The sequence below is a fragment of the Delphinapterus leucas genome, chromosome X, assembly GCF_059928025.1.
Source record: "Delphinapterus leucas isolate spDelLeu-1000000601 "Yukka" chromosome X, BTC_Dleu_Yukka2, whole genome shotgun sequence".
In the NCBI taxonomy this organism is placed as follows: domain Eukaryota; kingdom Metazoa; phylum Chordata; class Mammalia; order Artiodactyla; family Monodontidae; genus Delphinapterus; species Delphinapterus leucas.
Window position 1 is genome coordinate 36,493,046 of NC_143150.1, and position 16,012 is coordinate 36,509,057.

At 42.7% G+C, this 16,012-nt stretch overlaps 1 protein-coding gene across 1 annotated transcript; it reads left to right on the plus strand.

Moving 5' to 3' along the window:
- Positions 1–4,104: 4,104 nt before the first annotated feature.
- DCX (doublecortin) lies at positions 4,105–14,388 on the plus strand. Its single transcript, XM_089904174.1, has 2 exons — positions 4,105–5,325; positions 13,981–14,388. Exons 1-2 carry the CDS (start codon positions 4,962–4,964, stop codon positions 14,364–14,366), a joined length of 750 nt encoding a protein of 249 aa, XP_089760300.1. The 5' UTR covers positions 4,105–4,961; the 3' UTR covers positions 14,367–14,388.
- The last annotated feature ends 1,624 nt before the right edge of the window (positions 14,389–16,012 follow it).

The window sequence follows — 16,012 nt, forward strand, 5'->3', positions numbered from 1 at the left end:
GTCTGGGTTGGTCTTGTTGAGAAGCTGATATGTGGGCAAAGCCGAAAGAAGTGAGGGAGGTGGCATGTGACTATTTGGGGCATAATAAAAGGTAATACTTACCTGATATTTGTGAATTTCACAAAAACTCCTGTTGGAGGTTTTCGTTTTTTGTTTTTTGGGGTTTATTTGCGGTACGCGGGCCTCTCACTGTTGTGGCCTCTCCCGCTGCGGAGCACAGGCTCCGGACGCACAGGCCCAGCGGCCATGGCTCACGGGCCCAGCCGCTCCGTGGCATGTGGGATCCTCCCGGACCGGGGCACGAACCCGTGTCCCCTGCATCGGCAGGCGGACTGTCAACCACTGTGCCACCAGGGAAGCCCTCTTGTTGGAGTTTTTAACTGGAGTTTTTTCATATCTATATAGATTACTTTGGGGAGGACTGATACCCTTACAACGTTGCATCTTGCCATTCATGAACATGGTCTGGCTCTACGTTTATTCACGGCTTCTGTTATGCACTTTATAGTTTTCTGGCCCCCATAAACCGTTTGTATATATTTCCAACCTCACTTCCTGTTCGCTTATCCCACTCTACTCTAGATGCTACTCACTGTGTTTCTGATAGGTAATGTAAACTAATGATTGTGTGTGTTTGTGTGTGTGTGTATGATGGATGATGGTCTTGTTTCCTGACCCTGATCCTAAACCTGAGTTTGATTAACCCAGACCACAGCCCTTCTCCTTCATGATTTTTGCAAGATACATATTCTTGTCCTGTCTCCTCAGTGAATCTTCAAGTCCTTCAGGGGCAGTGACTGATGTTATCTACTCTGCATCTTTCCTGTGGTACTGAGCACATTGTAATTACTCAAAAGATCTTACTGGTACATTTCCCACAATGGGGTTGCTGCACTTATCCTTCAATCCCTTCACGCCATTGAACCCTCAATCGTGACTCTCCCTTGATCTTCAAAGTTGACTTCCATAAAGAAAGATGTACGTTCCCCTGGACTTGTGCCTGAGCCTTTCACTTCTGCCAGTGATCCTTCTCCTCTGAGGAAGTGAGAGAAAAAGTTTTGGTTAGTAGCTGAGAATTCTTTGAGAAGAATTACGTTGGTGAGATAACCTAGTCCAGTTTTTGAAAAAGCTTTTCCCACAGAACATGTCTATGAGATGTTCTGGGGAAAAAAAAGATCCTGAGTTAAAAAAAAAAAAAAAAGCAGGAAGCCCTTTATACTAAATTGCCTTCTCGGAGACTGGTACCATGTTTTAAGTATATTAAAGACCCTGAAAAGTTTATGATAAAGAAAACAAATTTTGTTTAGCCCATCACTTTTCAAACAAACATATTTGACCATGTAATTTTTTTCTCTTTTTAAAGAATACCTATTAACACCCACATACCTCACACTGGGAAACATTGATCTTGTTCACCCTCTGCTCTCTGGTATATATAAGGCAAACAAAGCCATCTATCCTAGACTGTCTTCTAAAGACATTTTGCTTCCACAGTAGTGTTAAAAAGCCTAGATCATGAGGAAATTTTCTCTAAGATCTATTCCAAATCCTTCATGTTTAAGTTTTATCATCCCATCCATTCTTATATCTTCACCAGAAATAAAATGATTTTGAGTTCTGATGCAAAATCAATTGCTGTGTATTTACAGAAAGCTTACTATGTGAAAGAAAAAAAAATTAAGACATTGGCTTTGCTGGACAAAAATGTTGCAGCCATTGGTTGGAATTTCCATATTTCTCTGCTTCTATTTCTTGATATTTTTCTGCCCTTGACTTGAATAACCCTGAGTTTTCAAGAGGTGGCCACAATGTAAGGCAGAAACAAATGGAAGAAAACAGGGCAGACACATGTTGTCCCCTGAGGTACTTATTTAGAAAAGAGGAGAGCAGCAGAAAAGTGTAGGGAGGACTTGACTGGGCAGGTTGCACACTTGACGCTGAACACCCCACTAACATAGATAGCTCAGGCTTTGCTGAGCTATCACCTTCCAGAGAAGAAAAATCATATATTTAATCCCATTTTAAGGCAGCTTACAGTAAAATACGTGCATAGCAAGAGCTTAACTATAAATCATCTAGCATTATCTCTAAAAAGTAGGGTTAATTATATTAGGAATCAGACATAAGATAATTCCTGAGCATGCTATTAGCTCTGAGCTTCCTGGAAGCCAAGCAAAAATTGAACCATGACTAGTTCAATACTGCTACATATTAATGCACGTAGCCTCCGTTGTGAATACGGTAGCCCACCCTTGCCTTACTCTTCTTTTGTCTTATAATTTGGCCTGATTTCTTGAATTCAATATGCGTGCTTCCTTGCCCTTTATAACATATTTGATATAAAGAAGCCAGTTAGTAACAAATAGGCAGTTTGAGGAAAGAGCTATTAATATTTATCTTGTAGCCATCAGACTCACTTCACACAGAAAAGTCTCTGGGTTAGATACGAAGTCTCAAATTCTCAAAGATGAACGCTGCAGATCCCATTAACAAAATTATTACACCAAGCTAAAAGGTCTTTGGGATCCGTCTTCAACTTCATCCTCCATGAAATTCCGGAATGACTTTCCCTTGTCTTGTCCCTTTCCTACTGCTTCTTAGTCAACTCCACTAACCTCATTTCCAAACAACCAGTTGTTGGATGCATGAACTAAAATGCCATAAAGAATTTGCATATTTGATTATTTTCTCTCAAGCTTAAATGAAGAGAGCTACAATTTCTAAGAAGCCTGGTTTGACTGTGAGTCTGGCCCCCAGGCAGATTAGGCCAAGGTTTTGGCCAAGTGAAATTGGCAGTTCCCTAGAAGAAAAGACTAGCACGTTGCTCATTAGAGCATTCTGAGCTTGCCTGTGCAATCTTTTTGCTACCCTGCAATTTCCTGTTGGTTATAAATGAAACCTTTCTAGCTGTTAATGCAGCCGGTGAGTTGAAAAAAAAAAAAAGCATGTAATTAATCAAAGGAGGTTGGGGGAGATTCACTAAGCTTGAGTTATAGGGGAGAATCTGGACAAGGCACTAGGACCTAGAAGGCATCTATCCACCCTGGCAGGAATTTCTTGCTTGGAGCTCAGACAACAAAGGCATAGAGAGATTGGTTTTCTTTCTCTCAGCATCTCCACCCAACCAGCAGAAAACCGGTGAGTGGGGCTTTCCAGTGATTTTCAGGGAGAATGTAACAGATGTCAAACGGGAAAAGCACAAGGCAAAGCTCTCTCTCTCTGCCTCTCTCGGTGTGTCCTCTCTCTCTCTTTCCCTCTTATCTCCCCCCTCTTTTTTTTTTTTTTTTTGGCCTTATTCTATCAGATTTTTTCCTAAGCCTCTACCTGGGATATTCCTTTAGAAAAGTGAGTTTGATGTTCCTTTGTTTGCACTGTGATGTTGATTTTAGAATAATAGCACCCCAGATTCTAAAGCAAAGCCAAGCGTTGCTGGCACGCCTGGGGAAATGCTTGCTACTTGTCTTGAGGAGGTGGGGTCTCTTACACTGCAGGTTGTCTGACAGAGACAATGCTGAGCTCAGCACAGGTCATGGTGACATTGGGAGAATAGAGGGAGCAAGCCTGGCAAACCTGCTAGGCACCAGTCTTCCTTTATCTCCTGTCTTCCTGGTCCCTTGCAAATATCTCAATGTGGCAGTGTGTAGCAGCTGAGCCCTGCTTGCTTTGTGAGTCCTTTTATCCCCATCTGTGCCATGCATGTTAATAGTTTGGTTCCTAGGCTGTCACTACCTTTGCTAGCGTTTGGGGCTTCTGTTGTATTTGGTTTCATATTGTGATTTTCTTTTTCTTTCTTTCTTTCTTTCTTTCTTTCTTTCTTTCTTTCTTTTCTTCCTTCCTTCCTTCCTTCCTTCCTTTCTTCCTTCCAGCAGAAAGGGGGAAAGCAAATCTGACAGATGACCATCTTTTGCCTCACCTAACAGACCTGGGCAATAGATAAATTTGGGGTGAATTGCCTGCTGTGAGGGAAAAATGCCCCTTCATTCAGGGTAGAAGCCCAGAACAATGAAAGGTGTGCTTGCTTCTAAAGGTCCCATATGCTATTAAAGGATTCATTTGGGAATTTTTCAACAATTAAATGATTCCATTAAGAGGTGGGGCTGCATCATTGGTGGGGGTGGGTAGAGCACATAAAGAAGGGGGGGCGGATACCAGGAGTAAAGCAGAACTAATAACTCGTTAAATAACTGATTTTTCTAATCCCTTTCTTTTTTCAGCTTATTTCTTATGAATCTCGGATAGCTGCACCAGCTTGGTGGGGAAGGGGTTTGATGAATAGCACAAAGACTCTAGCTATTCCCTAGAGGCCGTCCCTTTAAAGGAGAATTCCAGTTTATTCTGGGGGGGGAGGGGATGCACACATTAGAGTAGGAAAGAGGGTTTGGGATAAAATTAAAACACTCCCCTTTCATAGTCATTTTACTAAGATGCAAAGATTGCTTCCTGAGCTAGAGATGCTAACCTTGGCTAGGTCCTTCTGTTCCCTTCAAGGGGGATTTTGTCGGCTATGGATTCATTTACGAGCGTTAGTCATGTGGGCATGTGTGAGGAAACAGATGCCAGTTTTAATGTATTTAGCCTGAAGTTACAATTTGATAGGAGCCAGTGTCAGGAAGTCCCAGGATTTTAAGCTATTTCAAAATCCCTCCCTCTCCTGTGTTTGGAACAGTGCCAGAAGTGCCTCCCTCCCCATCTCTCACCCCAGTGCCCACAGCCAGCAGCACCCCTCCAGCCCCTCCTTCTTTTCTATTAAAATCAATATTCCTGCAGGTCAGGGGCAAGCAGCAGATGGGTCACGGGCTTTTTTCAACCAGTTCTTTTCACAAGCAGCAGATTGCAGATCTGGATCTGGCTAATATTTGAATTCCTTTCTTTTTTTTTTTTCCTCCTCACCCCTTTTTCTTTGCTTCTTTTCATCCCCACCCTTTTCTCCAACACTCAGGTCTCTGAGGTTCCACCAAAATATGGAACTTGATTTTGGACATTTTGATGAAAGAGATAAGACATCCAGGAACATGAGAGGCTCACGGATGAATGGGCTGCCTAGCCCCACTCACAGCGCCCATTGTAGCTTCTACCGAACCCGAACCTTGCAGGCACTGAGCAACGAGAAGAAAGCCAAGAAGGTACGTTTCTACCGCAATGGGGACCGCTACTTCAAGGGGATTGTGTACGCTGTGTCCTCTGACCGTTTTCGCAGCTTCGACGCCTTGCTGGCTGACCTGACACGATCTCTGTCTGACAACATCAACCTGCCTCAGGGAGTGCGTTACATTTACACCATTGATGGATCCAGGAAAATCGGAAGCATGGATGAACTGGAAGAAGGTAATTCAAGGAGTGGGTGGTGGCCCTTAGTGGGAGGTGGCATCGTTAGTTATGGGTACATTTCTTGGATTTTTATTAAAAGAAATTGGGAAATGTGTTTGTAAAAACACAAGGTTGCTGCTTAGACTTCTAATTCTATAGGCATTGACAGAATCATTAGCCATTACCCTTCATGGTCTTCAGTTTCGGCTGGCGTTGAAGTGTGGCTGGTGATGATAATGCATTGTGTTTATCTCCCAGGGTATACAAAGAAAAATCTGAATTGTGTCATTTACTCTAGAATGTGTTCATAGTTAAATCTAAATAGCACTATTGAGGCAGACCATAAACTCATTAGGGGTATAAAATGAGGAAGGAAGATTGGTTGGGTTAACAGAGAGAAAATATTATATGCTAATATCCTTTGAACTGCTGAGAGACTGTTTGTGAATTGCAACTCATGGAAATATGCACCCTAAAAGCTGGACTTCCTGGACGTATTCACAGAGGATTATACTTTTAGGTAAGTGGTCACTGCTCAGCTGTTGCTTCTAAAAAGCCCACTTCAGGGTGTGTCCCTAAGGCTGAGGTCATTGAGAGAAATACCAAAAAAAGCTGTAGGTATGTCTGGTATTTTAATAAAGACTATCCCTATTAGAATAGGAACTGACTCACTGTACCTAAATCTGTTTAAATCCTTGTCAGATTTTGGTTTTGCAATCGAATTTTATGACAAGATTGCTGAGAATCCTGACAACCTGTGTACCCAACTCAAATATAGGGAAAATGCCAGCTCTTACCAAAACTTGCCCAGCCATGAAGTCTCTTTTGTGATCATTTAGAAAAATAGATCTTGGGACATGGTCTTAATATTTTACTTTATCAAATCAAGTATTTTGAGGATGCCTCCCTACCCCACCTTTTAATGGGTGTAATATATGTGATCAGTTTAACCTGACAGTACTTTAAAGGACAGCACTCAGGAGTGGTGATAATGAAAATGTTCCCCCCAAAACCTCTTCCCACGCTCCAGCCCTCCCTCCTCATTCTTTCCATTCCCCCAAGCAAAGATGAGTTTAGAACAGGCAGATCTCTCTGAAACAGCCAGCAAGGAAGGAGAAACAACACATTAAAGGACTTGGTACGGATGGGAGTGCCCCGCCTCTGCTTCACTGCTTCTAGGTTTCTTGTGTTTCTAGAGACAAAGGAGCATGAGGGCTTCCTTTGTACAAGACCACATTCTCGCAAGTAGCTGCTGTTTCTCAAGTCAGGCTGAGTGATTTGGGGCTAGTTACTTATAAGACAGTGTCCATATGGCTACTGGATCTAGGTCTCGGGATTCAAGTCTGAGGTTTTTCTTCAAGCTGACCTTGAGAAACAATGCTGAGGAGGCTTAGATTATTTGATCAGGTGCTGGATGGCCAGGTGGAGGTTAATCCTAGGCTTCTTCTGAACATTGAAGGATTGGCCATCCTAGCAAATATCTTAAAATAAAGGAGAGTCAGGGCAAACTTGAAGGACTTGAAGCTAGGCTGAGGGAGCTGTCCAACAGCGTAATCGATAGGGTGTGTGTCTTTTGTCACTGGAAAATCCACATCTCAGTCAAACTGGAGGGGTTTCTCTGTAAGAATTTTCATAAACAAAGCACCCTGAATCACCCAGTATGTCCTCATCATTTCCACTAGCTGCGATCTTTTAAAGACCACGATACATGCTCGGGCAGAATTCTGAATCAAGTGACATTGTATTTGGAGCAAGGATTAGAATGTTCTTGTGTCTGATATTAGAGTGGTGTCATGCACAGATTGCCCACTCCCCCAAATCCATTTTTTAACATGTCTTGCTCAAGGACTAGCCCTTGATATTGATTTTCCTCCCTGGATTTCTGTGTGTGTGTGTGTGTGTGTGTGTGTGTGTGTGTGTGTGTGTATTGGGGTGTGTGTTGTGATAATCTTAGCTCAATATAGGTAATAAATACAATTTTGAAGACTGCAGCTTCCTTTTCTCTTGATCCTTTTGAGTCCTGCTAGATTGTACTCCTCTTATCTACCACTCCCGGGTGCAGTAGTAGTACTTCCTGGTGAATTTCTGGACTATGCAGAATGTAAATAAGGCTCAGTTGCATTTATCCACAAGTCACGTACAACCACAAACTGCAGTGGCCCTCAGTGCCCTTTCAGTCCTGAGTATGGCCCATTCAGTCAAGGAAATTCTGGGGTATCTCTGGGGCAGCATTGAGAAATGTGACCAATATCCCACTACCACAGAGCCAGATGGGAAAAGGTACAGATATGAAGAGGATAAAGAAAAAGGGTCTTTTTCTCTCCTATTTTTTGTCCTTTGCAACTGTAGGAATGGAGGACAGAAGTCCTTTACTTTTTTCACCTTTGGAAGAGGTTAAAAGAAAGATTTTAAAATAGTAATTCATACATGTTGCTTCCCAAGAGACTTCAAATTGAAAGAGTTTGGAAAGATCCCTGGGTGAAGAGTCAGAGGCATTGGGTTCTCATCTTAGAGGCAGAAGATTATAATAGGAAAAGAAATCTTTGGAATCCGATTTGGTTCAAATCCCAGTTCTGCCACCTGCTAGCTTGTGTGAACTCGGGGGAAACCATTTAGACTCCCTGAGCCTCAGTTTTTCATCTGTAAAGTGGGAGTAACTGCTTTGAGGATTAAATAAAACAATGGATACGAAGTGTTTAGTATTCTGCCTGGCACATGATAGCATTCAATAAAGGGTGGCTGGTACTATTTGAGTCATCCTAGTTTATAGCTGGTTAAGCTACATGACTATAAGTTTGTCCTTATCATCACTGTGACTAATGTTCTCTCTTTTTAAAACAACGTAAAAAAAAAACAACCTTATTAAGGTATAACTTAATACTGTAAAATTCACCAACGTAAGTGTACAGGTCAATGAAAGTGTACAGTTCAATGACTTCTAAAAAATTTACAAGTGGTGAGACCATCACCATAATCTAATTTTATACCATTTCCATCACCCCAAAAAGAAACCCTGTGCCAATTAGCTGTCACTGCCCATTTCCCGTATTCTCTCCAGCTCTAGGTGACAACTTATCTACGTTGTGTCTCTACAGATTTGCCCATTCTGGACATTTTATGTAAATTGAATCATACACTATATGGTCTTTTGTGACCGGCTTCTTTCACTTACAAAATGTTTCCAAGGTTTGTCCATGCTATACCATGTATCAACACTTCATTCCTTTTTTTCTTTGAGGGATAATATTTCATTGTATGTATAGACCACATTTTGTATATCTATTGTAATATTCTTATCTGTAAAATGAGACTAATAATACCTGCCTTCTTTATCTATTAGAGTGATTGTGAGGATAAAATTAGATGATAAATATGGAAACACATTGACAAGGTAAAACTACAGCTACGAGGGACTATTATTGTTCACGATGTAAAAAAAATAATAGTAATAAGAAAAATGGTACAGATGAACCTATTTGCAGGGCAGGAATAGAGACATAGACGTAGAGAACGGACATGTGGACACGGGGGGTGGGGAAGGGGAGGGTGGGATGAATTAGGAGACTGGGGATGACATATATACACTACCATGCGTAAAATAGATAGCTAGTGGGAACATGCTATAAAGCAGAGGAAGCTCAGCTTGGTGCTCTGTGACGACCTAGATGGGTGGGATGGGGGTGGGTGGGAAGGAGGTCCAAGAGGGCGGGGATATAGGTATACATATAGCTGATTCACTTCATTGTACAGCAGAAACTAATACAACATTGTATAGCAATTACACTCCAATTAAAAAAAATGATGATGCCAGTGAAGGGCTGGAATAGCCAGTGGCTCCCAAACCTGGCTGCCTTTCAGAATCTTTTAGAGCGTTAGAAAAATATCAATTCCTGGGCCACGCCCCGGATTTGTTGACTCAGAATTTTCAGGGCTAGTGCTCCAGAGTCTGTTTTCACAGATTTCCCCAGGTGAGTCTTATGAGCACTTAAAGTTGGGAAGTACTAGATTAAGTGATCTTGACGGTCCCCTTCAGCTATGTATAATGGTGGGAATTCCTAGCAATACCTAAACCTTTGTTGTTGTTGTTGTTGTTGTTGTTGTTTTTGCGGTATGCGGGCCTCTCACTGTTGTGGCCTCTCCCGTTGCGGAGCACAGGCTCAGCGGCCATGGCTCACGGGCCCAGCCGCTCCGCTGCATGTGGGATCTTCCCAGACCGGGGCACGAACCCGTGTCCCCTGCATCGGCAGGCAAACTCTCAACCACTGCGCCACCAGGGAAGCCCTGTTTTTGTTTTTTGATTTGTAGATCTTAAAGGAATGATGGAGCATAGAACATACTGTGTTTCCAAATGGCCACATTATTAAGTATTTAGCCTAAAATAAAATGAAATAGAAAGCAATTGGTTAATAATCTCTCTGGCCTTGTGGCACTCCTTTGTCTAATGCCTCTAGTCTACTGTCTGCTGCTAGATACTGAAAGTATTAAGGGGACCATTTTGGACCAAAGTCAGGTTATTGATGTCAGCTTTCCCACAGCTCCTTGGGTACACGAACAGTCTTCATGAAGCCAGACAGAATGTGGCCATATACGTATTAGCCATATTCCCAGTGGGTCAGTGAATGAAATCCACCAGTGACTTTTCGTTTTGTCTTGTTTAGTCTTCCATTGGAGAATTATTCTTCCTTCATGTACTGTCTAATTCCTTCCCCACTTCCTCGTATGTAAGTACCCAGATCAATCTTAGGGGTGTCCTTTTGAGCATTATTATGCAGACCATGGGACAGAATATTTACAATTGTGACGGTCTTGTTGGAAGATCTGTATGGTGACACCAGCTATGATCCACTTTCTTTGCCATAGCCCATTTGTTCCAATGAGATGAAACCACTTTCTCACTAATTTATCCTCTAACTACTAAAGCAAGCACACTGCCAAAGAGGAGGATTTTAAGATACCTGGGAGAGTGATACATCATTAATAGACCTGATAATACAATAAACCACCATTTAATATTTTCCTTCTTGAGGGAGGAAGCCCAGGAAAAGAGGAGAAAGCCCAGGCAGAAGTGCTTTTGCACTGAGCAACTATAAACATGTTTAATGTTTTTGAAAATGGAGCTTTCCTGAAAGTGAAGGGAGGTAGACATTAGATCATCTTGAGCCCATAGCTTGTTCCCTTCCTGCCCTTTCAGCTGTGCTTCCATGACTTCATTTCCTTACCCCCTTGCCCTGAAGCAGATTGTCGATTCCAGCAGATTGTCACCTTGCTTGGCTCTGAAGCCAGCTTTCCTTCTAGGCTTCTAATGAGTGGGAAATGGCCCCTGGAAGCTGTGGCAGGATGGGAACCCAGCTGTGTAAAGGTGCAACACAGAACCAGGAAGCTTTGGTCCAGAGAAGCAGCACATTTGATGTCTTTCCAGTAGTACAAGGGGAGAGTCCTCAGTGGTGGGCCCCTATTTCTTTTCTTTAACATGTAAGTACCATAACAACTTTATCTCCTAGAGCCTGTTTGAGATGGAAAAGAGATGAAAATTCCTTCTTATAGACCTTAAGAGCTGGAAGGGCCTTAGACGTCACCTAGCGCAATAGCTTCAATTTGTAGACAGAAAAGCTGAGACTCAGAGATTAAATGATTTGCCTGATGTCATACAGCTTGTAAATGCCTGCCTGGGATTTAAATCCAGGTCTATCTGACTCCCCCTCAACCACCACAAACATCCTGCCCTCTGGTAGGGGATACAGATAACGGGGGAGGCATGTGTGGGAGCAGGGGGCATATGGAAAATCTCTGTACCTTCCCCTTAATTTTGCTGTGAACCTAGAGCTGCTCTAAAAAAAGATAGTCTTAAAAGATATTCTGCCCTCAGTGTGCACCAGCAGAGGCAGCAAGTGGCTTTGCTAGGTGTTATCCGTGAAGCTACCACATTTGGCCTTTGACGCAACTGGAGGCCTCCTTTCAGCCAGCAGGAAATATGATCTTTGAAGCCTGGGTCCCGGGCAGTGCTCATGTTATATAATGATTATAGCTCAGTTCCAAGATGGTTGCCCTTGCTGCTGCTGCTTTTCTTTCCTTCAGCTTCTACTCTTCCTCTTTTCATGTCCTTTCTCTCCACCCTTTCTTCCTCCTTTCCCTCTTAGCTCTTTTTCTTGTTCTCTCTCTGTTCCTTCAGATTAGGGCCTTAATAATAATGATAGCTGGCATTTGTCAAGTGCTTACTATGTAGCAGACTCTGGGCTCAGCCCTGCATATCATGCATCACCTGCTCTGAGCCTCAGAACAACCTTAAGAGGTAGGTATTGTTATCATCATCCCCACTTTGCAGACAAATAACTGAAGCCAAGGGAGGTTAGTCTGCCCAAGGGCACACAACTAGGAAATATTGGGGGACCCCACTGTGACTGACATCACGTCAGCTGCTCTTTTTCCATTACTTCATATTGGGGCCAAAAGGAAAGAGAGTGGAGAGACTAAAATGTGCTGTTGGAAAGTGTTCAACGTAGATTTGGCTGAGAGCTGGGCCCTCTGAAAAGTTCTTGGGTGCCATATGATACTATAGCTGTCTGCCATCATGTTCATTTTCACGGGGGATGGTTAATCATACTCATAGTTCAGAGGCTTAAGAGGTTTAAGAGATGGGAGCAAAAAAAGTCCAGAGTCCTAATAGGGCTGCGCAGCTGACTCTCCAGAGGAGACTGTGGATGAGTGAAATCATAAATATATAGCCTCATACATTTGCACACCACCAGTTGTCTGACAGAGTTTCAAAGTACATGACAAATTACGGAAAACATCTGACTCAGAGGCAGTGACCTCGTGGAAGTTGCCCGTGCATCTGGTAGAGTGCCATTTCTAGGGTATGGGGAATACTGGCTGTGAATATATGGGGGAATTGAAAGGGTCCCTTCATCCTTTAAGTCAAAAATTAAAGACCACATCCTCTAATCACTTGTGTAGGATTGGGTTAGCCAGTGGCAGCCAGAGAAATTAGGGTTTCTTTAGGCTGCGGTCTTTGATCGCCCCATCCTGGCTGTGCATGCATGCACCAGGTGCAGGAGTGAGGGCCTGTGCTCATCTACAAACCATGCCTTGGTCCCCTTGTCAAGACAGAACGCTAGCAGCATCTGGGACTCAGAGCAGTGTTGGAAGCCACTTTGCATACGTTACAAGCCACTTACCTTCCCGCTCCACACACACATATAAATGTCCTCAAAGGTGCCCTACAGAATCTCACTGAATCTTCTCTGAGCACTAACTGAGAAATTTATCAATTAACACGACTTAAAGGCTTTGGTGCTACAGCAAAGCAATCAGTATTTGCACAGGGAGTGAATCATCAGCCCCGGCGTTTGTGAATGTCTCTGCTCGGTTCTCCTGCTGAGACCGAAGGAAGAGCCATCAGATTATAATTGTGTTTAATGCTTTCTTTGCACGGGCTCGGGTTGATTGATTGATTGATCGATTTAGCGTTATTACTGATGAGTTAAGCCTGATTCAGTCACACTGGTTTTCTGCATCTCAACCTCTGGATGAACTTCTGTATACCTTGAGGCTAATGTGTTTCACTCAAAAAATTCAACCTTTTCCAATAGTCTCTCCCCGAGGCTGAGCCTCTCTTCCTCTTTTCTCCAGCTTCTAGTCCCAGGTGTCTAATCCCTTCCTCTTGCCTCTGGCCCCTGCATTTCTTCCCCTGTACTAGTCATTTCCTCTAGCCCATGATAAATGTGAAAATTACACTAGATCCTTCCAATCCATAAATCAGGCTGTATGGTGTATTCTCACATCTCCACCTCATTACTTGTGGCAGCCAAGGGTGAGCACTGGTGAAGATGGCCCTGAGTACACTGAGCTAGTGTGTGGCATTCAGGAAGATGGAAAGATGAGGGGTGGGTGGTGGAAACAGGGGAGAGCATTTCTCAAGCAAGAGCTAGACTTGCAGACGCAAGGAATAGTGTGTGTGTGTGTGTGTGTGTGTGTGTCTACAGGTTGTTATTTAGATAGTTTCTCCACCTGGGTATGGGGGTAAAAGACACAATGATACACACATACATGCATTCACCACACACACACACTTCACATTTTAGTATTCTACTGCTTTGCCATATACTCTGTACAAAGTACAATCGGGCTTCTTGGCAAGTTTGCACTGTATGCCCAATACACAACGTTACTTTGGTCACTTTGACTTGGAATAAAAATGTATTGATTTTGAAAGTTCTCTTCAGTTCATAATATAACAAATAGGGCTGTGAGTCCAGAAATAGGACAGGAACATTAAGAAATAGAGACATGTTAAAAACGCTCTAGTAATGCCCCTAGACATTAACACACATCCTAGGAGTTAATGTAAACTTTTCAATTCAAATGAGATCATATCAAACTTGAGAACCCCACTTGTTAGATTATACTTAGGTATGTTCATTATCCTTGGGACCCTTAGCTTTACAGGATTTTTTCAACTGAGTATGCCATTATGATGAAGAATATTTTGCCGATGACTTGCTCTTGAATTTGAATGAGCCCAGTTGTTAGAGGGCCTAATTAGGAATTGCACATGAAGTTTGTTATTATCACCATTTTTCCAGAAGTCCTACTTCGAGGTCAGTGTGTATTAGTTTGGTTAGAATAGTCCATATACCTGCTGTTAAACTAATCACCACTTATTTCTTCCCTTAGGGGAAAGCTATGTTTGCTCCTCAGACAACTTCTTTAAAAAGGTGGAGTACACCAAGAATGTCAATCCCAACTGGTCTGTCAATGTGAAGACATCTGCTAATATGAAAGCCCCTCAGTCCCTGGCTAGCAGCAACAGTGCCCAGGCCAGAGAGAACAAGGACTTTGTGCGCCCCAAGCTGGTGACCATCATCCGCAGTGGGGTGAAGCCTCGGAAGGCTGTGCGTGTGCTTCTGAACAAGAAGACAGCCCACTCTTTTGAGCAAGTCCTCACTGATATCACTGAAGCCATCAAACTAGAGACCGGGGTTGTCAAAAAACTCTACACTCTGGATGGAAAACAGGTAGGTGCTTTTCCCCCGGATTATACCTCTTCTCATTTGTCCTAAATGCTTGGCTGACCATCTTACACCTCGGACATCATTTCTGGTTGGGAGACTCTTCCTCTACCTCTCATCATCCCTACCTGATATATCATGTCTCATTTGGGAGAAAGGTCTTTTCAGCAGACAAAGCAATGGACCAGGAATGTGAGGCTTTGAAATTCAATCTGTTTCTGACTTACCAGGTAGAATGGTCACTTACAAGCTTCCTTATCTGCTAAGAAAAGATGTGTTGGAGCCTAGGTCCTACAAACTCCTTGGAATGTGAATTTAGCTAGTGCATGATGCAACCTGGATTGTTCAATGTATGTGACTAGAAATGAGATTTGCCCACTCATTTCTTCTTAGATACTCTTACATTGGTATTCAGCATCCATTCTGATGAAAAGAGGTGGAAGTGACCCTCATATTCTATGACAGGAGAATATGAAGGGAAGCACTGAGGTTTCTGGTTCGTTGTCTTTGCCTCACACTAGACCACATTTTTTCTCTCTCCCTTTTCCATGTGACATAGCTGTCTTAATCTGGTTCCACTGATGGTTTGTGTGGAAAGGGACTATTTCAGGATCCTAAAATTAGCCCAAGAAAGATGGTGCCATCTGTTTCTCTCCAAATCAGGTTCTTCATGTCATTGGTTATGCTACTAAAGTGCCACCTATATTAATATCTGGGAAAGAATGCAGCCAGGCGTCTCCATCAGACAGATGCACCATTCCCTTGAGCACAGGGAGCTGTAAATATATGACAAAAAATGTTCCAAGGGAATTGGAACAGTGGCTGGTTTCTTTGGCTGTCAAGAGAATCCTGGTCCCTCATCAGATAAGACAAGTGTGGATTATTATCAGTCCATACTTTCTACCTCTTAAAATACCTTCGGTGTTTGAGCAACTATATAGATTCTTAAAAAAAAATAGATTCACCATATCAGGATGATGAGTGTTCAAATGCAGAACTGTGCCTCCTCCCATAATCTCTGATACATACTGCGTGCTGCAAGATTTTAAGTTTCTGGGAAAATGCAAACTCATATACGTGGTAATTTGGATAAATGTGTGGCTTCTATCTGTTCGCCACCATTTTGTGATCTGAGAGAAACCTGGAGGTACTGGTTGTATGTGATCTGTGTTTGTTGTACCACAGCAATGGGTTTATCTGCGATGGGAAGAGTTCTAACTCCTAAGCATCTAAGAGTATCTCTTTTTTGAGGACCAAGTGTATGATGAACAGGAGCTGTCCAGGAACAGGATTAATCGTCATAAACCTCACCTCGGAGAAGTAGGGTCTAGGAATTTTATGATCAGTGGATCTTAGAGTTGAGGGTGATCCTAACTCTAGAAGCCATGACATTTAATCTCCCTCCTATGGCAAGGATATACTCTACAGTCATTTTAATTTCATAAAACAGCCTATTTCACTGTTGAACAGCTGTGATTTTTCGAAAGATTTTTGTAACATTAGGTATAACTCTGCTTCCTTGTACCTTCAGCCTCTCGAAGAAGTACAGGAGAAATACAAATCAAGGACGTAAGACTGGGATTTAGAAGACTTAGTTTCTAATCTGGGTATTGCCACTTACTCTGTGACGTTGGGCCAACCACGTAACTGTCCTGAGGCTCACGCTTCTCCTCTGTACAAAGGGGCTAATCACACCT